General features: G+C 42.6%; 1 protein-coding gene across 1 annotated transcript in view; it reads left to right on the top strand.

Annotated features, from left to right (window-relative positions):
- The window catches only part of CLYBL (citrate lyase beta like), a 126,649-nt gene that overhangs the window by 1,909 nt on the left and 97,238 nt on the right, over positions 1-27,502 (top strand). The window contains exon 2 of the mRNA XM_021402205.1: positions 1,008-1,086. Coding sequence (XP_021257880.1) covers positions 1,008-1,086 — 79 coding nt within the window. The remainder of the gene's footprint in view (positions 1-1,007; positions 1,087-27,502) is intronic.

The following is a 27,502-nucleotide window of genomic DNA, read 5'->3' as shown; positions in this document are numbered from 1 at the left end:
ATGAAAGAACCAGGCTGATAAAGACTAAATTATAGAGAGATTAACTATGTTATTTATAGCACAGCTCACTTTTTACTATGTTGTGAAAACATACACGATAGAATACCCAGCAGTTTTCCAACAGTTCAGCTTATTTTAAATGTTTTGTGCCTATTTTTACAATGCAGATTTTTTACATTGTGTAGAAATTCTACAGACAAAAAGGGATATTTTCATCTTTAAGCTTATGCAAGCGAGGAACGAAATAATTTGTAAGTAGGTGCTGTTTTATAAAATTTTATAACAAAAATAAATGCACATTTTGGGGAAGTGTTTTCATTTTTATGCGGTGTTGTTTGAGGGAGTCAGGAGATCTGTAGGCTAATTACTACAAAATTGGCAAGTAGGTGTCGTGTTTGCTAAGAGCCCAGCCATAGCGGGTGCTGAGACCTGCCCTGGGCCGCACCTATTGGAAGAAGATTTAAGAATAATTGCTTTTCCCCCTTTTTGTTTCTATTCTTTATAATATATAAGGAAAATCCTTTATACAATTTATATTTTGTGGAAAAAGCCCCGTCAATCTACTTTTAACAAATGGCAGTTTTGTATGTGGAGCTATGTGGATATCCATTAAATGTACATTGTTGGTGAGCTCTCGGCAACATGTGCAAGAGTTACGTGAGTTTCTTGAAAGGAGAGCCCGGAAAACTACACAGCACATTTTTAAAAGGCAAAAATAAGCAGGCTCAGTGCCACTGATTGAAAAGCAATTTTAAGTGAGAGATTGTATGACCAATATGCTTGTCCATGTAGGTCCAAATGAGCCTCAGCTTGGAGAATGCACAGCTGAGACTGGGGAAAGGCCCACAGGTGCTTGTGGTTGTCTTCCCATTGCTTTCACCTGCCGGAGAAGTGAGCACATGGCTTTGGGGCAGGAGGGGAGAGTGGAGGACTTTGATGGGTGCTGAGTTTGGGTTTTCTGTTCTTCTGGGTGAGCATGTGAGGGTGAGTGTATGTGCCAACGGCAGAAGCTTCTGAGGATGGAACAGCATCTTTTGTGCAGAGCAAAAAGAGCTGCATTGACCCAGAAAGCACCATCCTGAACAGGTATGAAGGTGTTTCAGACATTGTCCACCAAATCAGTGTGTGAGCTTGCTGCCCACCTGAGGCTTGGTTGGGCTGAGGGGGACTTCTGGGTCCTCACCAGCATATCCCTGAGGTTCACCCTGAGCTTAGGGCACACCTGGCTGCCCTTTTCTAAAGCATTAGTTTTGCCCATGTGCTACTTGACATTTGTCTAGGCAGGTTTATTTATTTACCTGTTTTGTGCTAAGCAAGTTTTATTAAAGACATCCTGAGGGTTAACTTGTTGCAGGTGACTTTTTTTTTTGTTGTTTTTTTTTGACCTGGAAGGGAGGTGAAGTGAGGGGGCTGGATGGAGGCCTGTTCAGGCACAGGGAGGCTGGGTTTCATCCCTGGTGCAAGTGGGGGGTGGTGTGAGGAAGAGTCTGAAGGAGAATTAATGTGTGTGATGCAGAGGGGTTTGGATTTCCCCCAGATCGGACTGGTCAATGAACAAGTTAAAGCACATCAGTTCTTTATGAATACTGTATTTTTATGAATGCACACATGCCACGAAATGTAATCTTGAACTGTTTCATCTATATCGACATATTCCTGCACAGTCCTCTTTCCACAGAGTTATAATGCCGTAATCATTTATGTAATAGGGAAAGATGCAAGAAGCATTTTGAAGATGTAGCACATTTAATTACATATGCTTTTCCATCGCAAGCTGATTTTTAAATTGGGAAACTTGGGAAAACCTTGTAAATGAGGATACTGGTTTATTTATTTATTTGTTTCATTTCAGCTAAGACAGATGGGATTCTCGGATCATGCACTGTTAAGCCTTCCTTTGGAATTCGCGCCACTGTGACCACAGAGCCCAGATGGTGCTTAAATCTGTCATTTTTTAACAACCCTACTTTCTTAATTTTATATCCAAACACATTGAGCATTCTAAGTGATTAATTACTGTCCAGATATGTCTGTGCTGAAGCAATGTACTTGCATGTGCCAAAGATCATTTCGTTTGGAGAAGTTAGCTTGGTGAGGGCTGGGTGGGCAGTGAGAGACCCTTCCCTCCCCCCTCCCCAGCAGATCCCCTCTCCTGGAGGTACCATGCAGGGCAGTTTGTACTGTTCTTCGCTGACAGAAGGGCATTACCCAAAAAGTTTCTGCCTATAAAACAGAATTGTGGTCGCTGATGTTTTTGTAGAATCATTAGGGTTGGAAAAGACCTCTAAGGTGATCCAGTCCAACCACCAACCCATCCCTACCATGCCCACTAGCATCCATGTGGCACATCCATGTGTTTCTTGAGCACCTCCAGCGTCAGCGTCTCCACCACCTCCCTGGGCAGCCCTTTCCAGCACATCATCCCTCTTTCGAAGGAGAAATTTTTCCTAATATCCAACCTGAATATCCTCCCACGGTGCAACTTAAGGCCATTACTTCTTGTCTTAAATTTTAAAGCTTCTGTGTGGGATTCACATTGTTTCAGTATAAGTTTTGGTCTTCCCAAATCTTCCATTTGCTGGGAGTAACAGGAAAAGGACAGTTGTTGATGCCTGACAACGTCAACATTATCATTTAAGGATCTTACATCTGGACATTAGTGGCATGTCTGATGTTGTAATGGCCAGCTACTTAGAAAGTGAAGACTGAAGACTTCAAGAAGCAGAGTTTTTTCCAGAGGTTTCAGGAATGAAATGATCAAATTACCATATTCAAAGCTGGATGTTTCTCTGGTGGTTTCTCTTCAGTTTTCATTTTAAACTCTTAAAGAGCTTAAGTGCAATTATTATTTGTGTCTGACACTTGCTTTAATTTGCGTGTTGGCAGCAGGCTGCTATCAATTCCCCGATTTTTGGAAACGAGGCGAGAAGTGGTGCTGCGCGGTGTCGCACAGCCTTCCTGCAGATATCAGCACAGCCCATGGAAACCCCTGAAGTGCTGCTTGCTCTTTCCTTTGGCTGAGCACCGATAGCCAGGCACCCGAGGGTTGTTTGGGGATGTCACCGCATATTGTCTGCTCGGTCACGTCAGCTGTGTGCAGGTAGAGCCACTGCTCAAAACACTCTGTACAAGAGGGAGTTTCCTCTGGGGTGCCTGACATCTGTCAGGGTTCCTGGGGCTTTTTCTGCTTTGCAAAGGAATTGTAATGCTCACGCTATGTTAAACACTGGCAAAGCAAATGTCGGATGCTTCTTGCATTACAGGGAGACACTGGACAGCAGCAGGCTGTGTCTCTCCTTCCTCGTATGGTCTTTGTGCCTTGTGCAGTCCTACCTGTTAGCTCCACGAATAAACACAGCCTGTGGTGTTAAACATAACGGCATCAGCATATGCCATCTCAACCAAGGGATATTGCTTTTTGCAAGGGAGATACTATTCTTGTCTGAGGCTGAAATTGTCTTCCATGCAGTAGGAAGCTGCACAGTTCCTAGTGGCAAAGGAAATCTGTCTCTCTTAGGCACAAAGTTTGCAAGGAGGCATTTTTCCTGAGAGGTTTTAAATGAGCTCAGCCAGCATTAAATACTGGAGAATTATGGTAGCTGCTGCTGCTGAGACTCAAAGTGATGAAGCGATGCATATTATTTATCAGACCAGGCAGGGTCCCTCAATGAATGGGAGCTCTCAATTCAGGATGTTTTGTCTTATCCACATCACTGCTGAGGACCGGTTCTTGGGCAATGAACAGCCCAGACTGTGGTTCAGACTGCTGCACTTATCTGAGGAGCACAGGTTTAGCAGTGCTTTCTTTTGGTTATCCTTAAAAACCTCAAGAACCATTCCTCAGCATGGTAATGCACTTTAAAGAAAAAAATCTGGTTCCAGAAAAGCAAAGGGAGGGTTTTTTCTCCCCAGTTCCTGATATCTGTATAGAATCTGATAAGTAATAATTAGATAATCAGGCACCACCTGGCCAAAGGTTTTTAAGGAATGCCTTATACCAAAGTGAAAATGCACTGACTGTGAAACACAGGCAGCATTCAGAGGCTCAGCTAGCCAGGCACAGCATTCAGGGGAGGCATGCTCCAGGGGTAAGGCTTACGTAGCTTTTATTGTTTCCTTGAAAGCAGGAGTCTTGCCAGCAGAGCATGTGGTCAGAAATGGTGCTAGAGTATGTAGGTATTAAAAACTGAGTGTAGACAGACTCATGTATAAAATGAATTTGTCTCTAAAATAAGGGGAACGTGTGATATTCGTAGTGATAAATGTGTGTGCATTATAAGTCCAAATTATCACATTTTGTTATATACTGGGGCTTCCATCATTTAACATGTCACTGTAGAAGCCTTTAATTCTGAGGGTACTCTCTCTTGGTATAGGCATTTCCCTTGTCACATTTCAGTTGCATTTAATTACTGCTACCGATTACCAACTGGTGGTGGTGGTTGCAAACCTGATTGTTTGTATGAAGCAGCTCTCAGGCAGCATCTGCGAGAGCTGTCCTCTGAGGTGGGAGGTGCTGCCTTGGCTAGCCATGGCTGCAGGGAACTCTGTGCCCTGCATCCTTTGGGACTGGTGGGCGCAACCTCTTTCCTCTCCATGCTCCCCTCCCTGGACGTAACACAGCCTAGGCAGTTCTTGGAAGTTGTGGCATTGGCTTTCGGTTTAGGATTTAATAAGGCAGGAGTGGGCTCTGGTTTTTAGGAGGGAGATTTATTGGCTTTCTGGGGCAGGGAGCTCGGGGTGGGCATTATTTGTTCCACGTCTCTCTTACTGGTGATGTTTGTATCCAACAGATGTTTCTGGATGTGCTGAGAGTGCTGTAGTTAGCAGTGGTTTTCAAAAAGTACTGATAAGCCCTTAACCCGAGTCCCACCATAAAAAACTGACCACTTAACATTGCTAATATCAGATCGGAATACCCTGGTTAGTGTTTCAGGTTTTTTATTTTTCCTTTGATAAATAATTCTACTTAGTAGCAGCTCTCTCAGCAGTTAGTGGCAAGTGCCACAGGTTTCCATCAGGTGAATTACAAGGGTGGGAGCCTGTCCCCTCACTACAGAGGGTGACATCTTCTTGGCTAAGTTTTGGTAGCCCAGTAGGGCATCCACAGTCATTTCTGCACCTATATGGAGCAAAATGCCTTATATATTACTGTAAGGGCTCAGTTATTTCTAGGCAGACACAGAACATTACACTACAGTGTTTTCCCTTTTCACAAAACATGAGGGCAGTTTCACTCAGGAGGAGATTCTTGCTATTGACGCCCTGATATCCTGTGTTTGGTGTTGGGACTTGAATTCCTCAGAATCTCTCTCTATGATCTTCCTTAAATCTTGTTAGCCCCAGAATGACCTGACACTGTTCACAGCCTTTTGACACTTCAGACATCTGAGGGTGTCTTCTTGATGTCTGCCTGTAGTGACGTCCAGGTGTTTGTCCAGGCTGGTCACAATGCATATAGCTTTTGGGGGAGTAGAAGCTAAATCAGGCTACCTAATAAAAACTAAAAACAGCAACAACACAGCATAATCTAAAGGATGAAAATCCCAGAATCTCTGTTCTTACCCACTTCATCTGATTTGAAATACATTAGCTTTTAACTTCATTGTTTCTAGCACTAAAGGACTGTCTTAGCAAAAAAGAAATACGCATGGCCAGGTTAGGATCCCAATTTTCACCAGCCCTCTGCCTCTTGTCATATAAAATTTTAATACAGAAATTGACGAACAAGTTATTTTTTTCTGCAACTTACCTTTGTTGTGTGAGCTGAACCCAAGGAGGAAAGCCAGCGATCACTGTTGCAGGATCTTTGCACCCCATCTTCCTCACGCCCCAGGGCCAGACTCTTCGGGATGCTGCTGTCATCAGAAAGAAACTGTCCTTCCAAGGGAGCCTTTTTAACCTCCTTATAATGAGTTCCCAAGTGCTTTTTGGCCCGAGATATTAAAGCTTGCATGTTTGCAATTTCTCTGGCAAACTGCCTTTTGCAAAGAGGATATAGTGTTTTCTTGGTTCTTTGCCCAAAGTAATTTTGCAAGAAACTGTAACTGTATTTAGTACATGTCGCTCATTTGAGACAAGCCATTGTAATTGCATTTGATCAGATTCAGTTTATGGTTGTTTTATCATGTTTTCATGCTGCATATCGACTCAAACATCATAGCAAAACTTAATGGCTACTGTTTTACATCTGCATAAAACGTTTTATGGCCTTTTTGTGCAGCAGACATCAGGTTTCAATCACTGTTGCCCCATAGTGAGAGAAAAAAGTTGGCCGAAGAACTATCAGAAGTCCTTAACTACATAAAATTTTATTTCAGGTCAACTTCCCATAAAAGATATTAAATGTATTTTGTGGTTTATTCTTCACGTTAACAATTTTAGAGGAGCTGCAATGTTTGGGGGGAAGCAGTATGAAGGGGGAGGTTAATTTGCAGAAGATGTTTTACATTTGGAGTAGTTTTCCTTTGTAAAAGTGTGCATTCAGGCTGGGACCGGCAGCTGCAGATCCACAGCCGTGTGCTCAGCACAGCTCTGAGAGCTTACTGTTGCCTTTAGAAAATTCACACTTCTGACCTTCCGTTGATGCTTTTTAATCGTAGCTCTACGTTTTTGATGTGCCATTCATAAAAACTGGCACCATTCACATTCCTCAAATAAAATATTTTGCTGTTGGAGTGCTGCTGAAGTTCCCAGCTGAAAAGTTTAATTAAAAGGGAAACTTTGACATGGTGCTGAGAAGATTAGTTCGCATTACAATGGCAAGATAAAAGAAAATTTAGTTCTAATCTAATTAACACCAATTAAAAGATGTAAAAGAGTTTGCATCAGCCAGTTGTTAATTATGCATCAATTTGCCTTTCCTGTGACACAAAAAAGCAAAATGCTCCCCATTTTGTGTTCGGACACCTATCGTGTGATGACACTGCCACAGTCATTCTTTGCATGTGGCGTGCATAAGGTGGTTACACTTGCTTAGTGTCAGCCTTCAGCTGTTGCTTGGGGTTTTGGTGAGAGGCCTTTCACTGAGTGGTTCCATAACTTGGCAAGCGTATGCAGGGATGGTGCAAAGGCCAATAAACGTTCAGGTTTCACACAAACTCTGCATAAGTATGTGTATGGGATAGAGGGGTCTGCCCGTCCACTTTCAGGTGTGTATGGGCATTTATTCATGCTTATGTAGTGCTTACATTAATTCACAGTTTCTTTGCACCTGGGATTATCTAGCAGTAAATATGGTTTCATTCCATGTGCCTTGACTCTTCTTTTGTGTGTGCAGAATGTAATATTTTGAGAGAACTGGTGTGGCTAGTGAGCTTCACGGTTTGCTTTCAGGCAAAGTCTGGAGGTGTTTCTTTGCAGCATGACAGGCACTTGCAGCGAGTTTACAATGTTCTTTTTTTTTTATATGCATTTGCTTTTCTTCTAATTTGGCTCTTGTAAATTCAAAATTGAAACAAGAGATAAAGGAAGGATCCTAGCAAGATTATGCTGGTTACATTCTGATAAGGACTTTATTTTTATTGAGGTTATCATACTATTAGACAATTGCGTATATATAAATACAATTTGGGGGCGATAACACTGCCAAATAAGTGATTTATTTATGACCTTGGTAGCTGCTTGTGCCCCCAATAACCCTCAATAATACAAAAATCCTGAACTCATCTTTTTCAACTCTTCTACTCACTGTGTGTATAGTGGGTAGTGCAGTGGCAAGAGTAATGGGATTATGAAGGTATCAGAGCCCTGAGAAGCACAAAGGTTGCAGATATTTAGTAGTTACAGAGGAAAGGAGATGTGTGCGGTATGTCAACCAACTTTAGGAGATTTATAGGCAAAGGAATTTTAAGGCCAGGTTGTATATTAGAGGGACAAATAGGGACAGGGAACATGTCAAATGGAGTAGAAATATTAGCACAGCAGTATTGCTTGTAATCAGATGGTGTAGTTGGAGTTGTAGCAGTATCTTAATTAAGAATTTCCCTGAATTTGGTCATAATGCTAAAAAACCTAACAACCTAAGTAATTCTTTACTACTGTGAACATGTTTCAAGTAACTCTTTGGTGTGTCTTCTTGTTCATGCTATGCCTTGCTGTGCTGTTCTTTACGCTTATATTGCCTTCTGTGAAAAGCTCCACAAAGGTTCTTTATAAAGAAAACAAACCAAGAGCTAGAACATTAAGAGAACATTATATGTTTGACCAATCACTTTTATGAAGTCTGATGCAAGTCTTTAATCTGAGATCCTTGGAGAATGCTTTCGTTTTTAATATTTCTATGACCTTCTCCAGGGGACTGAAAAATTACTTTGAAGTATCAAAGTGGTGCATGGAGTTTTAGCTGTGTGATTCCCATTAAAGTCAGTAGGAGCCAGGTAGCTAAAACTCAACGCAACTATGAAAACACACTCCTTGTGCAGTGTTAAGTAGTTAGGCAATTCTGTGACATGGCAGTGACATTTTACTGCATTTGTTGGCTTTATAGATCCATTCATGGCTTGTATTTTTACTGGAGTTTTACTGTTTGGTGAGAATAATAAAGGAATATTTAAAAGTAGGTGTAGGCTAGTTTAGGAGCAGGCACAGATGTTGGGTAAAGCTGATGCCTTACATAAATTTTTAATGTAAAATGGCAAAATCGCTTTTGCAGACTCCTAGCTCTCCCGTGTGTAGGTATTTGTTGGAGATGCCTGAAAATGCTTTGCATATTCTCTTGGCATGGGAACAAATTCAGCCCTCAGTGACTGGCGGAGAATGGGGATGTACTCCCATCTACGGCTGTCTTCCCCCAGTGGAGGCAGAGTGGATGTGGGTTTTCATGTCAGGTCTGTGGGCACCTGCAGAAGGACAAAACTCGGCTGGGCAGTGTTTCTCCTATGGACCAGGAGGACAAGGCTTTATGTGGAAATGCCAGCCCTTGTCAGGGGGATCTCGTGAGGAGATGTGCTAGGTGGGTCTGCAAGAAGTCTATTGCCACATCTCAGTCAGGCATCATAACCTGTTTTCAGTGGTGCGTCTTCACTTTTGGCTCAAGCCAGTAATATTTTGCATTTTGTCTGTCAAAGATACCGTGTATTGTATATGAACTTCTCCTGGCACTTCTGCTGAAGATTTTACCCCTCACAAGAGCTGAAAGACTAGAATCATAGAATCACAGAATGGCTTAGATTGGAAGGGACCTAGATTGTTTAGTCTGGAGAAGAGGAGGCTCAGGTAAGACCTTATCGCTCTCTATAACTACCTGAAGGGAGGTTGTAGTGAGCTGGGGGTCAGCCTCTTCTCTCTTGTAACTAGTGACAGGACTGGAGGGAAGGCCTCAAGTTGTTCCAGGGGAGATTCAGGTTGGATGTTAGAAAAAACTACTTCTCCAAAAGAGTGGTCAGGCGCTGGAATGGGCTGCGCGGGGAGATGGTGGAGTCCCCAACCCTGGAGGTGTTCAAGGAACATTTAGACATTGTGTTAAGGAACGTGGCTTAGTGAGAACTACTGGTGATAGGTGGACGGTTGGACTGGATGATCTTGTAGATCTTTTCCAACCTTGGTGATTCTATGATTCTATGACTTCAAAGCCCACCCAGACCCAACCCTGTGCCGTGGGCAGGGCTGTCCCGCACCAGCTGAGGCTGCCCAGGGCCCATCCAACCTCACCTTGAGAGCCTCCAGGAATAGGGCATCCGCAGCTTCTCTGGGCAGCCTGTGCCAGTGCCTCACTGCCCTCTGAGTGAAGAATTTCCTTCTAACATCTAGTCTAAATCTCCCCTCTTTTAGTTTAAAGCCACTCCCCCTTGTTCTGTCATTTTCTGCTCATGTAAAGTGTCAGTCGTCCTGTTTATAATCTCCCTTTAAGTACTGGAAGGCCACAATAAGGTCTCCTGAGAACCTTCTCTAGGCTGAACATAGGCTCCATAGGAGAGGTGCTGCAGACCTTTGATCATCCTTGTAGCCCTCATCTGGACCCATTCCAACAGCTCAACATTGTCTTCAGGGGTTGGAGGCTCCAGGCCTAGATGCAGTACTCCAGGTGGGGCCTCGCAAGGGCAGAGTAGAGGGTGACGTTCACCTCTCTCTTCCTGCTGGCCACCACTCTTTTGTTGCAGCCCAGGATGCCATTGGGTCCAAGATACTTCCAGGATACTTCTGGGCTGCAAGTGCCCGCTGCTGGCTCATGTCCACCCAGCTTTTCATCCACCAGGAGCCCCAAGTCCTTCTCTGCAGGGCTGCTCTCAATTAGTTCTTCTTCCACTCTGTACACATACCTCAGATTGCCCTGACCCAAATGCACTTGGCCTTGTTGAACCTCATTAGACTCACATGGGCCCACTTTTCAAGTTTGTCCAGGTCCCTCTGGAGGGCATCCCATTGTACCAACTACACCATTCAGATTAGTGTCATCAGCAAACTTGCTGAGAGTGCACTCAGCAAGTCTGATGTATATGATGATATTGATGGAGGAGAAAATGCAATGGCATCTCCACTCAGACACATCCTAAGATGCAATGAACTGCACAGAGGCTTGATCTTAAACTGTAGGTTACCCTCTTTCATGCAATAAATAAATAAATAAATAAAAAAGCCTATCCTTTTTGGCTGCGGAGCTGCGTGCAGAAATCTGTAGGGTTGTTGTACACCACAGACCAGATAGAAATAATTGGTAATACCCTGGAGTGTGGATGATGTTTGGGAAACTGGATAGCAATGCCATCACAATCTTTAAGCAAAACTCAGTTGCAAGTTTTCCCGACAAGGTCATCTTTCCATTGTGCACTATTTAGGATAAGAGCAAGCATTCAGAAGGGCTGGCAGTCAAAGCTCTATTCAGCTTCTCTGAGTCGTGCTTTGTCCATGCTGGCCTTTGTCCAACTCAAAGCACCTTTGGAACCAGCATGTCTCCTTTGCATCCTTCTGCCCACAACCAAAACATCCTTTAAAAAAAATCACAACAAACTCAAGTAGTTAAATATCTGTAAAGTTTTATTTACACCAACCTATAACAAAAATCAGGTGTTCTATTCCTCTTGCCTAAAATCAAAACAAGGCTTTAAATCTTCCAGCCCTCACATTTCACCAGGGCACAAAACAAACCAGCCATCCGCAGTGCACAGAGCCATGTACCAGGCCGTGCTCCCTGGTGCAGCAGGGCATGAGTGCCCGGTACTGCTGCTGAAGGTCCTTGAGGAAGTCAACGTAGAGCTGTCCTATCTGTTCCACAGTCATCCCTGAAAAGTCAGAATGAGTTACTCCATAATTCTGGGGCCTGAGCTCATCCCTGTTTGACATGGCATGCTGAGAAGCCCCCAGTACTCAGAAAATAAATCCAGCAATTAATATCTGATTACAGTTTCTTGGTATGGCTGGTAACATGCTGACCCTTACATTTTCACCAGAGAGAAGTCTGGCTTGTGCATAATACGTCGCATTACCTCAACTAGCTGCAACTTCTTTGCAGCTAGGCAAGTATATTTATGGACTTCATGTTATAGCATATCGAGTTTTATAGCATCAAGTGTTACATCATTAGCAAGATTGTTTCAGTTTTCCTCAAGCTGTCTGAAAATAGATTGGAAAAAAATACAGAATGTAATAGCATGGAAAGAGAGCAGGTAGTGTCCCCAGGCTAATCTACCCTTAATCCCCAAATTTTGCTGGTGTGATACTCAGTGCCGCTTGCCAGGAGCTCAAGTACTACGCAGGGTTTTCAGAGAAAAGTAATGGTAATTCTTCTGTAATATGGGTATGTAGCTCCCAGGATCCACAGGCTGCAGCGTATGAGGTGCTCCTCCATGACCCAGAGCACAGACAGTGGGGATGTAATCCGGTATCGCAGAGGTGTTTCGCTGCACCTCTGTTTTAAAACAGCAAGCTGCATTTGGAAGTCATAGCATTGACTTCCTTGGGGCAGTCATTTCTATGAATTAGATTTCTGGAGCTGCTTTGATTCCTTTCAGTGCCATTTTAAAACCTTTTTAAAAGGCCACATTTGTGAAATGTTGACCTGTGCTTTAGGGTTCAGGGACAAGGCCAAGTACTTGCTCCATTTTCTCCTCAGTTACCTCATGCATATTTATACTGACCCGTATGAAAATTAAGTTGGATCTTTACTGTCGTAGGACCGTAGAGCGACTTTTCTCATGTGGTTAATTCCAACTGATGCTTCTTTAATTTTAACAACACAATGTGTGTATGTGCTTATCTGTATTTGTATGATATGTAGTGAGGCATGTCTGAATAACAGGAGTAGTAGTATCATTGCATTGGCTTTATTAGACTTTTCAGATTTAAAGATGTAAATAGATTGTGATTTTGTTTAATAGCTTATGATTTTATTATTTGTTTCTCTTTAATTGAGAAATATTTTGAAGTGTGCAGAGACTGAATCAAATGTTCATTATGTACCTGCTCAGGGACCGGGCTAAATGGTTCTTTAAGCAGTTTGGAGAAAAACGTTCATAGAAGACTTGTTAAGTCGTGTGAGAATATGCATTAAATGCTTATCTCTCCTGTGGGTATGTAGGTATCAGATACTTGGTTTGCTGTGTGAGGTTTAATGCTTTTCTTCTAATTTCTAATGAACTTTACCACCAGACTACTTGATCATGACTAAGCCTATGAACAATGCAAATGGAATTGCCCCCTGATGGTGAGGAATGGGGCCCAGATGGCCCTTAAAAGGTGATAATTAGGAAATATAGCATATCTGAGTAGCTAGAAAGAGAGAAATTTGTTGAAGACAGTCAATCTGTTTGAAGCAATGGTCGTTTCCTTAATTATATAGATTTTCAGTTAGGGCTGCTTTACAGTAAATTTTCCCGGAAAAAAATTATTTGCAGCTGGAAACTAGGAAACACTGCTTCTGCTGCTCCCTGCTTTACATTATCTGTGGAATCTTCTCGGCTCACATTGTTTTTAAAACCCAGGTGAAGACTACTTGTATACATTGTGGCAGCATTTGTGGCTGCTGGGATTCTCCTGCTGCAAAATGGTAGCAAAATGAGAAGTACTGGAGATAGATATCCGTGTGCTGTAGTACATAAGCATGACCAGAAGTTGGTTGTAAACTCCAGTAGATGAGAATTTGCTTGCTTCTAGAACGATTCGTCCCTGTTTAGAGCATTTCATTGCCTTTTGGGGGTTTCATAAAGCTCAGACTTTTATTCCTCCGTTTACCTTTATAACTTCATTAAAACACAGTGATTTGGAACTATATTGTTGCTTTATACTGTAGCTCAGATGCTAATGAAATAGTAGCACAGGACATTTAAGGCTTTCTGCTGTAGCTCTCCTCTTACATCTGCCTTATGAAATGGTGCTTTATGTTGATTGCATTTGCTGTGTTCGTTGTGAGAAAAAAATGCCAGTGGGAAAGGGACATCCATATTAGTAGGTTCTGGCAGGATATTATGTGGGAGAGAGAAAGGTTACTGGCAAATCCACTGATTTTGTGTATCTGGTATATTCTGTACCTGAGAGTGATGTGACTCAAGCACACATTTCAGAGAAGAGGAAGATACATATAGAGGTAGATACCAGTAACTGGTAAATGCTTATAAATTAGTACTATGTTTTTGAATCTAACCTTGAGTTCAAGCATCAAATGCAGGCATGCAACAAGTGTTTTGCAGTAAAACCTCTTGGGATGGCTTGTTTGCCTCATGATGCACTATGTCAAATTATTCTCCGGAACAGACTGAAATCTTGCAGATTTTGTTTTGCTGCTGTGGGAGAGGACAGGTTTGCTGACAAAATAGGGAAGGTCTTCCAGGAGGATTTTTTTTTGTCCTCTAAAATATGTGGTTCTGTGTCACATTCTGTCGCTTAGAAAATGGTGTCAGAGCAGGCTCTCTCCCACGCTCTGACCTTGTCACGCTGAAAGGCAAACACAGGGCTCAGTGTCAGCATCGTGGTCTCTGTTAACTTTTACCTCATATTTTGTATTGTTCTCCACTAAATGTGCGTTACTCAGCTTACCATTGGATAAACTGGGAACATCAAAAGGTCAAGTTCGGCTTGGAGAACTCAAAGGGAAATTATAAACAAGATCAACTTTGTACATGGTCTGATAGTGGTAGGACAAGGGGGAATAGCTTTAAACTAAAAGAGGGGAGATTTAGATTAGATGTCAGAAGGAAATTCTTCACTATGAGAGTGCCAAAGCACTGGCATAGGCTGCCCAGAGAAGCTGCGGATGCCCAATTCCTGGAGGTGCTCAAGGCCAGGTCGGATGGGGCCCCTGGCAGCCTGAGCTGGTGGGGGGCAGCCCTGCCCATGGCACGGGGTTGGGGCTGGGTCCCTTCCAACCCAAGCCATTCTGTGATTCTACAATTTTAAGTTCCTGTGTCCTTAAACATAAATGTATTACTGGTGCCTCTTATGTTAGAGCATCCTCTTCTTATGAGGAACCAAAGAACAGTGCTAAGAGAAAGCTAACCTACTAAGAGTTAAGCTACAGATAAAGTACTTTTTCATTATTTCTTTGGTTTTCTTTCTTCCAAGTCAAAGGCACTCCAATATCTAGTATGATACCTGCACTGAGTTACTTATTCTATGTCTGGAAGTCTTAGTGCAGTAAGTGAAAGCAAGGCTTTGAGCACTGTGACACAAGCCAGAATACCTGGGGACAGCATAACTGCAGCCAGGCCTGAGGGCTGCGCAAGGTCCTGGCTTCATTGTCACCTGCTGCAATCTCAGAAGGCTCTGAGGACTGGACTTCTTTTGGTTCTGGCTGTTGTAAGCCAAATAAGTGTCTGGTAGTCACAAGTGTGCAGTTTTCCGTAGTTTCCGTAGGAAAAACACTTTGGGTACCCTTCTGCTGTGAATGGAACATTTTTGTTTATTCCCCTGCTCCTCTGCAGCTGGTTAAAACAAAAAAAATCTAGTCATGTCATTGATGCTGATTATTTAAATCAATGTTATTGTTGTTTAAAGAGAGTGCATTTAGTGTCTCTATACATCCCAGCCTAAAACCTTCCAGAATGGTATTCTGCCATTTTACAAATAATTTATTGTAATTTATTTTATAGAGCACAAAGGAGAAGACAGACATGGGAGGCTACTTCATTGGGCTCTGATGTGATTCAGTGTGCTAGGCCTGTTTATTATAATTGATTGGGAATGGTTAAAGTACCTAACAGCTGCTGCCTATATTGCGCTGATATTTATATGGTACTTTAATACTCTGTCTGAAACCATAAGCACAAAAGATTTCCAAAGAATTAATATTAAACTTGCTTGTAAAACTCCAAGGTTTACAGCATGATTTCTATAGCGCAGACCTGCTTGGTTTATGTGGGTGGGTGCTACTTAACTTTGCACGTTCTTTTCTGTGCTTCTTTCTCACAGAAAAATGCCAGGTTTTGAAGTTTGAAACCCCTTTATCTTACGGAGACGTGCATGCTGCCTTTTTGTAAGGAAGCTATTTTGAAATTGGGCAACATGTATACACGCAGGATCATTGTGGCATAGGTATGTATAGATATCCTGAAATACTTTAAGTCACTTGAATAACCAGTGGCCACTTTTCCCTAGTGCTTGGAATATTTTGTTTAGAAGTAACTCTTGAATAGCTTTTTTTTTTTCTTTTTTTCTCTTTTCAAGTAGTCACAGCCTAAGGCTTGATCCAGGAGAGGGTTGCTAGTGCAAACTGGCTCCGGACCATCTTTTCTCCTTTACCCCATGACCACACTTACCTTGAGCCTGGCCTCTTCTGATACTTTCCCCAAAGCTGAATTTACAGTTCATGAGTTTTACACCTGTTTCCAGCTGTGCTAACACAGCCGATCTCTGCTTGGTAACCACAGACTGCTTGTTTCCTTGTGTGCCTGTGGTCACTGCCAGGCTTCACACCACCTCGCCTTGTCATTGTGGGGGGATGCAGTAAGCTAGGGGAATCCTGCAGCTCTTTCTAAATGTTGGCAAACTTGGGTGTCTCAAACACATCCTCTGGAGCCTCTGCACAAATCTCCCACTCAATTTCAGTGACTTCTCGTGATCCACTGAATTTCAGTCCCATAACTAACAGTATCCTCCTGCCAGCTTCCCCTCCATACCTATACTGATAACTAGCTTGAGTTGGAGCATGCAAAAGCTGAGAAAGGTGGCTATGCACTGAAGGGATGGAGGGAAAGGACAGCAGGGTAGTCCCCAGCAGGTGGCTGTCCAAGGGCACCAGAAGTGTGATGTGGATTTTTTCAGAGCCCTTTCCCACTGCAAAAGGTGTTGGGGCTGTCTTGGCCATCCCCAGCTCCTATGAGGCTGGTCTTTCCCCAGCAGCTCTGCCCATGTCTCAGGCTTGGTGTTTGGCTGTGGAAGAAGACCTTGCAAGAGGCAGGCAGAGTCATTCTTGTGCTTCCTTTGGAATTGTTTCTGAATTTTTGGTGTTGTCTGTGCCCCAGCCTAGTGTACCAGGAGCACCAGAAGCACGAATTCCCTGTCTCTTCCCAGCCCTCCCACCCCCAGCTCGGATGTTATTACACTATGTTAAGCGTATTCTTTCCTTGACATTTGCAAAAGAATAGGAAGATTACCTTATTTTCATGTCTATAGCCTGCATCCCAGATAGCTTGTGCCCTGTCAGAAGTACTCCTACTTGAAACTAAGTCTCTGGATAATCTGCACTCTCAGAAAACCTGTATTAAATAAGGAGGCAGGGTGGGATTAGAGAGAGCAAGGACTAATTAGTCCGGCAGAAGAAGCTTTTGGGTGAGTGGAAGAGTAAACTTCCCATCACATACAGCCTGTATTCTCCCTGTTTGGTTTGTATTTCATCAGACAGCTCATGGTTTACATGCCTACAAACCGGAGAATAGGAGTTTGCACTTCAGGGAAGGAGCAAACCTGCCTGCTTTGGCAGCGTGCTCTGTCAGGTGATAGAAGGATTGTCTTCACCTTGCAGAGCAGTATTGAAGCTGGGTAGCTAATAGACATCTGCTGCGCACAGGTGAGGCCCAGTGAAGGCAGGCACTTCGGTTGTGCTCTGAGGCCATACCCAACTGCGTGGCGTTAACCTCCTGATAAAAACAAAGTGCCTGGGTTCCACTGCCTTCCTACCTGCCGGTATCTGCCATGCACACGTTATCCCAGTGGGGAAAAAGCGAAAGCTCCTTTTCTCCTTTTTTATCGTGGAGAAAAGCCTGAGGCTGTGGAATCTTTAGCCTTACAAAAATATAAATGACCAGGCTTTGATTCATGCAGAAGGTTTAAGGCCGATTATTTTAAGAACCGTTGAAACCTGAAGCCTCAGCCCTCTGATTACAGTTCTAGTCTGTATTTGACATAGTGCAGAAATGATTTTGAACATCTATTTTAGTTTGGATTTAGAGAGAGCCAACCTACATTGAAGTATATTAGCATGCTCTGACTTGTGAGCATTGTGTAGGAGGTTTAAGTCAGATTATTTTAAGAACTCAACAAGCCTGAAACAGCATTTTTATGATTATAGCTTTTTTCTCCCCCATCCTTTCCACACAGAGCAGTAGTGAATTCTAACATCTCTTTTAGCTGGCTTTAGAGCCGGAGCCAGCCTACACTGAATTGGCCTCTTTTGATGCTACAGTATTGACTGAGGGGAGGGACAGATGGAACAAAAATCCTAATTGCCCAAACTTACAATAGGTTCCCAGCAGCAGCCATCACAAAAGAAATGTTAATGCAGTAAAAGGTAAATGGAAGGAAGCTAAACCCAACTTGTGGACAATTCAAAACCTACATCAATTTATTTCAAACTGCTTCCTGCAGTTTGTGAACACCTTCCTTGTCATAGTGGAATTATATTTGTTTTAACGTTAGTCACCGCTCTGCAGAAGTCTTACCCTGCTTCTGCAATGTGTAAAGTAAACTGCAAACTGTAGTCTGGCGTGGGGAACAAATGACTTCCTATGGTCCGGGGCCAATGGTCTCGAAGGTATTTGTTGCAAATGGTCCCCTGCGTATCCTTCGCAGCTGCAGCTGAACACTATCTTTTCTAGCAGTGAGATGTGAGGGTATCTGCTCGTAAAACAGATGGCAGTAGTATTTTGATGCTTCGGACATGAAGTGAGGGGGCAAAATGTCGTTTTCCTTCCATCCATCCATCTATCCATCCATTTATCCATCCATCTCCTAACCATTCTGTTAATGTTAACGCATTCATGTATGCTTTTTCTTCCATTTCCACTTCCATTTTTTTGACGCCCTTACCTCTGCCTTTTAAAACACAACTTCCATGTGTTATGTTGTAACTAATTATGAGTGTCCTATAGACTGAAATTGACTTTGTAAGAAGCATGTGTCCGCCTTTCCCTGATGTGAAAATCTTCCTATCATTAACAGTGTTTAAGAGTTAATTTCTTTGGCTGACTGTCGTTTCCTTTTCTGGTGAGGGCACAGCTGAGGATAGTTCTAACCAATTCTTTGTCTTCTGTGCTAGGCATTAGTTCAGGATACAACTTTAATGTATTTTTTGCTGGGATGAAAAGCATCTCTAATCCCAGAGCAAGCCCCTGTGTGCTCGATGGGTTAGTTACTATTCAGGAAGATGGCGGTCCTCTAAAAATACAGAAGTCATAAGTAATTCATCTCTGATTTTCTTAATTTGTGTTTAGGATGGTGTTCATAGCTTGATTGGATTTCATTGCTCAGTGGTCAATGGATATCCACACTTAACGCTCTTATAAGAAGCCAATCAAAAATGTCCTTAAAAATTTAAGATAGGAACTGGTAGGTATTTAGCATACAATATTTTATTTTTCTGCCATTGTAATCAAAACCATTAAGTTTGTAAGGACCATGCTTGGAAACTAAAAGCAGCTGTGGCTCAGCACCTCCCTGAATCCAGCAGCCAAGTGTCCCCTTGCCCCTGGCGAGCATCACTCCCACAGGGGCTGTCCCTCATGTGGACAGACCAGGGCAGCCACCAGCTGCACCCTCGCTGCCCTGTCCCATGGCAGGGTGTAGCCTTAATTACAAACTGATATGAGTTTAGCTATAATTACAAAGTGCTTTGTCCCACCTCTGCCTGCCAATTAACCTAATATTTGCCAGACCCGTGCGCCAACAGGGCATGGGTGGAACCACAGCAGAAACGCTAGGCAGCCCCTTGAGCTCTTTGTGTCTTTTTCTCCAGAGGAATTTTTTGTAGAAGCTTTGGTTTCTGCGACCCAAACCCTTTCCTTCTCATAGCCCTCAGCTGCTGGCTTGGTGGCAGCGCTCAGAGTGGTGCTGCTGGCCGGTCCCGCCAAGGTAGCGATCCAGGGTCTGCATGTTTAGTTATAAAAGTCAAAGGTTAAGTGATTTGGGAATAAAATGTCATTTAACGTGACAGAAACGTGACAGAAATGAACCTGCCGATGCTCGCATTACTCCTGGGGTTTTCTTTTCACGTGCAGACTTGGTGTTAAGTAATTTTATTAACTGAGGAGGGGGAAACATGTTATTTGCTAACGTTTTTATCCTCGTGGCAAAATTTATTGTGTGTCGCTTTGTAAGTATTTTAAAGCGGGGAGATGGGGAAGGCAATGAAAGTAAAAATGGAACATGTTTTTTCTCTCGGAGGTGTTACTTAAAACATTGTACGGCTAGTCAGAAAGATTAATTGTTGCCGGTGGCTAAACAGATGATAAATTTTAAAATGATATTATTACAGTGTGTCAGCATAAAAGCTCCGTGTCCCAAGTGTGTCGCCTTTTTATGTTTCTGTTGACAAGGTTCACATTTTATAGCACGCTACCAGAAAGTGTTGACACATATTCAGATCACTGATTAAATGTTTTTAAAACGTGCCACTCAGAAACTAACCCTGATGGTCTTGGAGACAGGCATTTTAGGAGCCTGAGTGCCTTTCCCTTCATCAGTTAGGCTGTAGCACAGTGAGCAGCAGTAATTAACATTTTTACTTCTTTTTTCTTTTTAATTTTCGTACTTTCCTCTTTTAAGAACAGAACGATTGATAATGTATTTTCAGGCACAGTTCATGGCTGTCTTCAATATGGCTTAAAAACTGAATGCTAAATAATTCCTCACAAATGTAAAAAAAAAAAAAATCACATTTCTCATGTAGAATTTTGCTGAAGGATTTTTCTTTTTTGTTTTTATTTCTTTGTGTTTTGCTTTTGCTCATTGTTAACATTTTGATGTGTCCATCTTGAGACAATTGGATGATGTTTAAAAGTGTAACTCAGTTTGTCTTTGTAATTTCAGTTGTTCAAGCTGGAGGTGCCCCCTGGTACTTAAAAACACGTTTTGTTCCATGTCCTGTGATCTGCTCTGCCACCTCCAACATTTTCTCCCCCCGGGGCTTGTCTCATGGTTCCCGCAGCCCAATCGTGATGTTGCTGTGCAGTTTCCCTTCCTGCTGCTTTCACAGAAAGATTGCTCCTTCCTGAAGAGAAGTCACGGGATGAAAAGCAAAAGCAGTCCTGAAAACACAGGTTGGGACACAGGCGGTTCCTCTCCCGGCCCTGCTCTTGTTCACCAGTTCAGGCTGCTTTGTATCTCCTTTTCCTACCCGTTTTCCATTCTGGGAAGGTAAATGCAGGGACAGCTCTGGGTGTGCTGATGCACAAGGGACGTGAGAAAGTTCCTCCTACAGGTCCTGTGCTGGAGCCTGAGGCTGGCACGAGCACCCTCATCTCTCTCTGGGCAGCAGCTGCTAGGTGGTTCCTGCAGGGACTATCCGCTGAAAGAAAATAATTAACCCTAATTAGAAAAGCACTGCTTTTCACTGAAGCTATGCTGTGAAGCTCAACTTACTGTTTTCTTAATGTTTCTTTTTAGTTTTGGGAGAGCGGGCCTAACTAAAATATGAAACATGCAATCTATTAGTACTCTGTCACCCTGTCTGCAATTCCAGCCTGTTCTGAGCAGAGCTGTAGTATTTCTGGAGTTAAAAGTTTAGTCAAGAAAGCATATCTGGCTGACAAATTGCCTCGCTATTTCCTGTGACAGGAATGTGTAGAACACAAGGAAAACACTTTTCTGTGTTCTGATCACACAATTATCTCATCTCTTGGTTCACCAGTAGATTTTATTGTGTTCATTATTGTCCATCAAACTCTATTCATATGATGAGTTTTCTTTTTCTTCATCTTGCAGTCCAGCTGGTCAGAGATTTTTTTTTTATTATTATTATTGTTGAAAACACGACTAAAATGTTATGCAAAAGAGGAGGTTGACTAGCTGAGTGAAGAGTAAACTAATAGCACTTCCTAAAGCTTTTCACAGGCTTTGTTTCTGAAAGATCAATCGTGATGAAAAGGTGTTCATTCTCTTCAATTTCTACCAAAAAACTTCCTGTAAGCATTTTTAAATAACAGTTTTTTGAGAGGAGACTTCCTCTCATCTTTAGGAATTGAAATAACCCATTGTGGGGAGATAGGATCAGTTCCCACATCTGCAGGCCTTGGGAAGCATTGAATAACTAACTGTTCAAGGAGAGCAAGAATCAAACTTCTGCTCTTTTGGTAATGCTGACCTACCTCTGGTTTCCCTGTCCCATTACACCACTGAAGGGTACTTCTCTGGTGTCTGGATTCTGGAAGAAGCCCAGCCATGGGGCCGTGGTGCATTCGGGTGGGCAGGAAGTCCCCCTGGACACTACCTCGCCCAAGAGCTGTCCTTCTCATTCTACACCTGCCCTCTTGGGGCTGCCATCCTTCTGCTGGTTCTCTCTGCCAGTGGAAAAGGGGATCTAGTTTACAGGGTGATAATTATGCATTAAAAAGAGGGAAAAAAAAAGATTTTCCTTGGATAAAGCAGTAGTTTCGCTCATCCCTAAAGTAGAGATCTAAGACAATTGTGATAGCGCCGTTCTGTGAGGAGCTGCTTTTGTCTCCACTAGCTGCTTAAATGAAACAGGTAACTTGCATGGGCTTGAGACCTGAATTTTAAGTGACTAATGTTGAAAAAGTGAATCCCAACCTGGACTGCAGAGACTAAAAAAGTTACATGTGACCTCTGTGTTTTGTCAGTGATACCTAAGCAATGGAAATTATCACCCTGATACAAAATACCCACATTTATCCTGGGCAAGGGACATCTTCAGGGATGCCACAGTAGCCAGGGTTTGGCATAGACCTCAGTGAAAGAAAGTTGTCCGAGCTGAGGACATACCTGGTCACCATTTGTGGCATGAAACTCCCAGCCTTGCTTGGAATAAAATGCGGTGGAAATGCTGCCATTGGCTTCTAAGGGAGCAGAATGTAGAATGGTGCACTGTGGCTGTTGGGTGCAGCGCTGAGCATAGGGCACCTAGAGCTCCACCTCTTCTGGAGTGACATGGACAGCGCAGGTGCCACAGTGGCCTCTGTGTAGGGTTTTCTAAGACAAACAAGCATCCCCTTTTTAATTTGTGTTTTTGAAAAACAAAGTGCATTCCGAGCTATAACAAATGGAGCCATCACGGTGCTAACAGACATGAAAATTCATCCGTTGCTCCACTTAAACTACAAAAAAGCTTTCACCAAAACTCCCAGTTGGGCATTATTTTCTGGATTTACTACAAAAAGAACAATGCATGTTTATTAAAAACAGAGTGGCTTTTAGCAGCAGCAGTAGCACTGCACACAATACACCAAAGCACAACGGGGGCCTTCTCCTCGCAATTGATGTGGAGAAGACCTTTGGCAGAGCAATATGGAAATTCGCATTCAGTGGCTTGATTAATTTGGAGTTTGGAAGCCACCTTCCAGAGATGGATGACAGTGGCTTATTAAATAAATAAATAAGAAAAAGCAAGCCGAAGCAGCGCCGGCACTACAGCACCAGATTTATGTCATCGGCAGAGACAGAAAAGGCCTTTGTGGCCGCTATTGTTCCGCCTGTCAGCCGAGCCCTCAGCAGCAGCCTTTTGTAGGAACTTGTGCTGGGGTAATAGCAGGGAGACGGCGGTTGGTCTGTTTGATGTAACCCGGTTTTATGTATCCCAGAGCCGGCATCTAGGCACACAGGCGGAAGAAAATAAGCGTGCCGGAGCGCTGGGGCGGGCGGCCTACATCCCATCCGGGGCGGCAGTTCCCACCTCTGCTGGCCGTGGGCCCTGAGCGCCAGCAGTGGGGAGATGCCAGCGAGGGTCTCCACGGTCTCTCCCTGCCTGGTTGAGGGGTGATGTGGCAGTGGGAGGCTTGTCATGAGCCCCTCACGGCCCACAGCGGCCCAGCCTGAAGCCTAAGCTGGTTCTGCAATGGGCACACATGGCCAACGCTGTTTGGAGTGCCTGTTACAAACTGGGGTACAATGACATGGTGTATGGTCATAACCTGGCACATCTGGAGTAGAAACAGATAGGGACAATAGAAAAAAAAAGTCACTCCTGTACCACAAATTCAAATACATTTTCAGAGGGGTGAACAGACCCTCATTTCACATCCTTTTAGAGGACACAGTCTGTGACCCCTGTGCTTTTTACCGACATATGTGCATTTCTTTTCAGCTTGATATTTTTATGTCTTATCCTAAAATGTAAAAGAATTTTAAAAGCATAATTTTATTTCAAGTGCTCTAGGATTCATTTTCTCTACAGAAACGTAAGTTTACATTGCTCATGCTTAGCTCTTTCATATTAAACATGAAAAGTAGATAGATGATCACAACTCATCGAAAAATGCAAGCATGCTGTCCTGAAGATACAAGATAAAAAAGACTATTAACTTGCAGTTGACTGTAAGAGTAACCCACTGTATTCTGTCTCAAAGCCAATATCATTGTGTAGAAGTTAAGGACTATATGGCATTCACTGAGAATAACACCCCTCCAATCTTAACCCTGTGACTGCAGGAGAGTATGAATGAAGACTGAACAGTTGCCATGCACCCTGAAAGCTTCAATTTTTTTGATTTGCAAGGAGAATATGAAAGTTATTTCAACTCTACTTATGATAAATGGAATAATAACTGAATTTATTATGAAGGCGTCTTAAACTGTTTCTCCTCTTTGGCATTCCTTCAGAGGTGAGTAAATGAAAGTGAATTAAGTTTGACACCGGTGAACTAAGTAACACAGTGAGAAAGACTCTTCTTCTGCGAGCTTTTTTGAGGGATGTAGAACAGAGTCATCAAGTTTCCTGCTTACTTGCTTTGGAAGTAGACTTTATACAGATATAAAGCTTGTGGTACAAAGGTAAAAGGCATATGGTATTAAATAAAAACAAAGCAAAAGCAAGCAAAACCAGCTATGGACAATCCTCTTATCTTATTGCATCTCATGTCAGTACTGCCTATGTCACAGGTGTCCAACTTTTTGACTTGCCTTGGCTGCATAGAATGAAGAGGAATTGTTTAGGGCCACATCTACAAGGGTTGCTGAAAGTAATTTGTCCTAGTTATTTCCATGGAATATACAACCAATACAAAGATCACAATAACACTATTTAATAGAGCAAATCCTCAGCTACAAAACACTATTTTTCAACAGTCACCACCTCTAGCTGTGCATTTTTACCAGCAATGAACAAGAGCCTGCACACTGTGCTCATAACAATCTGTACCAGTGAAGGTGACCCACTGTTGCTGTTGCCATTGCTGAAATGCACCACCCGCCACCTCACTGTGCTCACATCCACTGGTTGGTCTACATAATGTTCAGCAAGCATTGATGAATGTCAGTGGGTGCCATTGTTTCTGCATGGAGGAATTCAGTGACGCACCTTTGTTTCATACGCATTTCCACGTCGTACACCATTCTGTCAGATTGCCCCTCTGCTGCCATCTGTCACACAGGAACAACATGGAATGGAATATTGGTGAGGAGGTTCAACCTCTACTGCCCTACCACCAATGTCTACCTCTGATGTCATGGGCCAACATCGTAAAATAGGGGGCATTACTTTCAAAGCAGCCCTCATAAAATATATAATATAGCTAATGTATATAAGTAACAAAACTTTTTTTCTTTTTTTTTTTAAATTAAGACGTAAAAAGGAGAGCAACAAAACCATAAAACTAGTGGGATATGTGACCTTGTTTTTGTGAAACTAACACATCAGTCTGGTTCAATGACAGTGGTTGCAGTTCTTAATGAGCTCTCAAGGTGTTCATCAGAGATTTTTGATGAAATGTTACTCTTCCTGTACTTCATCCTTGAAAACAGTTGTTCACAAATGTACGTGCTACCAAAAAGTGATGACACAAATAAGGCATGATTGTGAAGCAAGGGGTATTTCTCTCTGATAAGAGAGGGCTTATAAAAGTCCAGTAAAGAGGTAAAGGGACACTATCAAATTTTTGATTGCAACTCTATACATTCTATTTGAAAATTACTGAGTACTGCATTTATGTCAACTGAAAATGGAGTTGCAAATAAACCAAAAAATTGATGATTTTTTTTGGCAGTCTGGAAACCATTTCTCAAATTTCTTTATAAAAACAGAAAGCACAGCTGCATAATTTTTGCTGTTCACAGGACTGTTTAGCCAACATATCAAAATCCATAAACTCATTTGCCGTAGCTTGAGTTAGCACTCCACCGCGCCCTATGCCCCGGTTTCAGCCTAGATGGGGTTAATAGGACACTGAGGTTCTGCTGTTGGTGAGCACCCAGGGGCGGGCCAGTCCGCTTGGTGGGGCAGAGCCGCTGCCATGATGGTGCAGGGCAGGGGGCAGCCGCAGTACAAGCTGTGCTGGGTGCACGCAGCCCATAGGCTACGGGTTGGACATGCCTGGCCTACATGTTTTGCCAGGATGGAATCAATACATAGGAGTTTGCTATAAATTCCACTGGGTCTGTATCTCATCTGTATAATCTGTATCTCATCTGTATAATAAGAAATATGTGAAGATACTGGTCATTTTTCTGGGTTATGTCCAAATTTTTAGTGTTTTTGGAAATGAGATTATTAATTCTCTGTGTGTGCATGTACTGGAGAAAAGTGGTTTTGTGAAACAAATTGCGTACTGTGAAATTGGTGCTGCAGCTGAAGGTAAAAACCCTTTTAACCTTCCCAGTCTTTTTGCATTCCTAACGTTTTGCTGTTTTCAGACAAGTGTGTGTTGTCTCATTAGCTAGATGTATGCTGTAGCTGGACCACTTGCCCTGGGAATGCCAGAGCAATGCCTGATAAGGTCAGAGATTACACCATACGTGGTAAGAGCTGAGATCTGTAATAAGGTGAGCTCATTTCAGAAACTGCACATTTCATTTGTGTTCACTTGTATGTGAATGACTGCGTTCAGTGTTAGCAGTGTTTGCCACTGATGAGCTGTGCAGATAGGTAAGGTAGAACTGCTGCATTAAGCTCATTGGTTATGGCCCAACTACAGCAGATGTTTGAAACACAAAGGAAAAGCTTTGTGGGTAGCCTCATTGTAGGTAGTCCTCAGTTTAGCTTAAGTCTTGTAAATTCACGTTACATACTTTACCTCAAAATTTGTTTCTTAATAGTACATAGAAAACATCCTTGCATGACTTTGGATTAACTAACAAGCATGCTCTCTGCTTCTTCAATGGGCTGACGGTTGCCCTGACGCAGTGAGGGTTTTGTTGGCAGCTTCAGCAAGACCAAGATTTCACCCACAGCAATTTTGTAGGAACAGAAAATCCGACTTGCAAAAGGTCATCTTCACTTCTGCTTGACTTAAGTTGGTGAATTGAGAGCTTTGGAAGTTTCAAAGGAAACAAACCTCATTTTGAAGGATTTATCTATCCTAATTTACCTATCCCAAATTTAAAAAATAAAAGAAAAAAAAAGAAATCGTGAAGCATCCTTCTGCTGGAAATGGCCATAAATTTATGTTTCTGGGGCTATTTTTTTCATGTCATCAATTTTTTTGTGTAAATTGTTAGACAACATCTTTAGGTACTATCCAAAGTGTTTTAAGGAAGTTACAGTATACATCAAATATAGGGCGATCTGTTACATTTCAGACTGACAGAAAATGATTTGCTGAAAAGCTGGAGCTCTTCTTTGGGTGGAACAAGCATATGGTTTTTTGCCTTGTAAAGCTATTGAGAAAACTTTCTAACCTGTTCTAGCTGGAGATAAGCCAGCCAAGTCTCTCTGCTTGCCGATACAGCTGATTGACATTTGCACACCTTAGAGGATTTTTTGTTTGCTTGTTTTAGCTGTCTTTAGACATACCGTTGTTTGAAAGCATTGTGAATAGTAAAATATAACTCTGAATCAGAAAACTGTGGTTGAAACAATAGGCTTAGAGATCCTGCTGCCATGGAGGACTGTTTTGTAGTGCACCAAAATATTTCTTTCTTATTTCTGAGTAAAGTTTCTGGATTCAAACCAGATCTTCCAAAAGAGACTGAAAAAGAAAGAAAATCTTTACTGAGTTAGCCCTGACCTATAAAAGCACCACTCTGCAGGAGTCACAAATGGCTTTTTGGCTAAGTTCAGCAGCTGAAAAGGCCAGTACTTGTTTTGTCTCCAACTCCGACAATAGCTGTGGAGAAGAATGTCTTCTTTAAAAGTTCTGGGGATCAAGCTGCATGTTCGGCTGCTAGAGTGTTGCCTCTTCTGGTCCCTCCCCCCCCCCAACAAAAAAAAAGTATGCTGAGGGGCCTAATCCTTCTTCTGTTGAAACTGATG

The sequence above is a fragment of the Numida meleagris genome, chromosome 1, assembly GCF_002078875.1.
Source record: "Numida meleagris isolate 19003 breed g44 Domestic line chromosome 1, NumMel1.0, whole genome shotgun sequence".
Taxonomy (NCBI): domain Eukaryota; kingdom Metazoa; phylum Chordata; class Aves; order Galliformes; family Numididae; genus Numida; species Numida meleagris.
The sequence above is the reverse complement of the archived record's forward strand: the minus strand, read 5'-3'. Positions and strand labels throughout refer to the sequence as shown.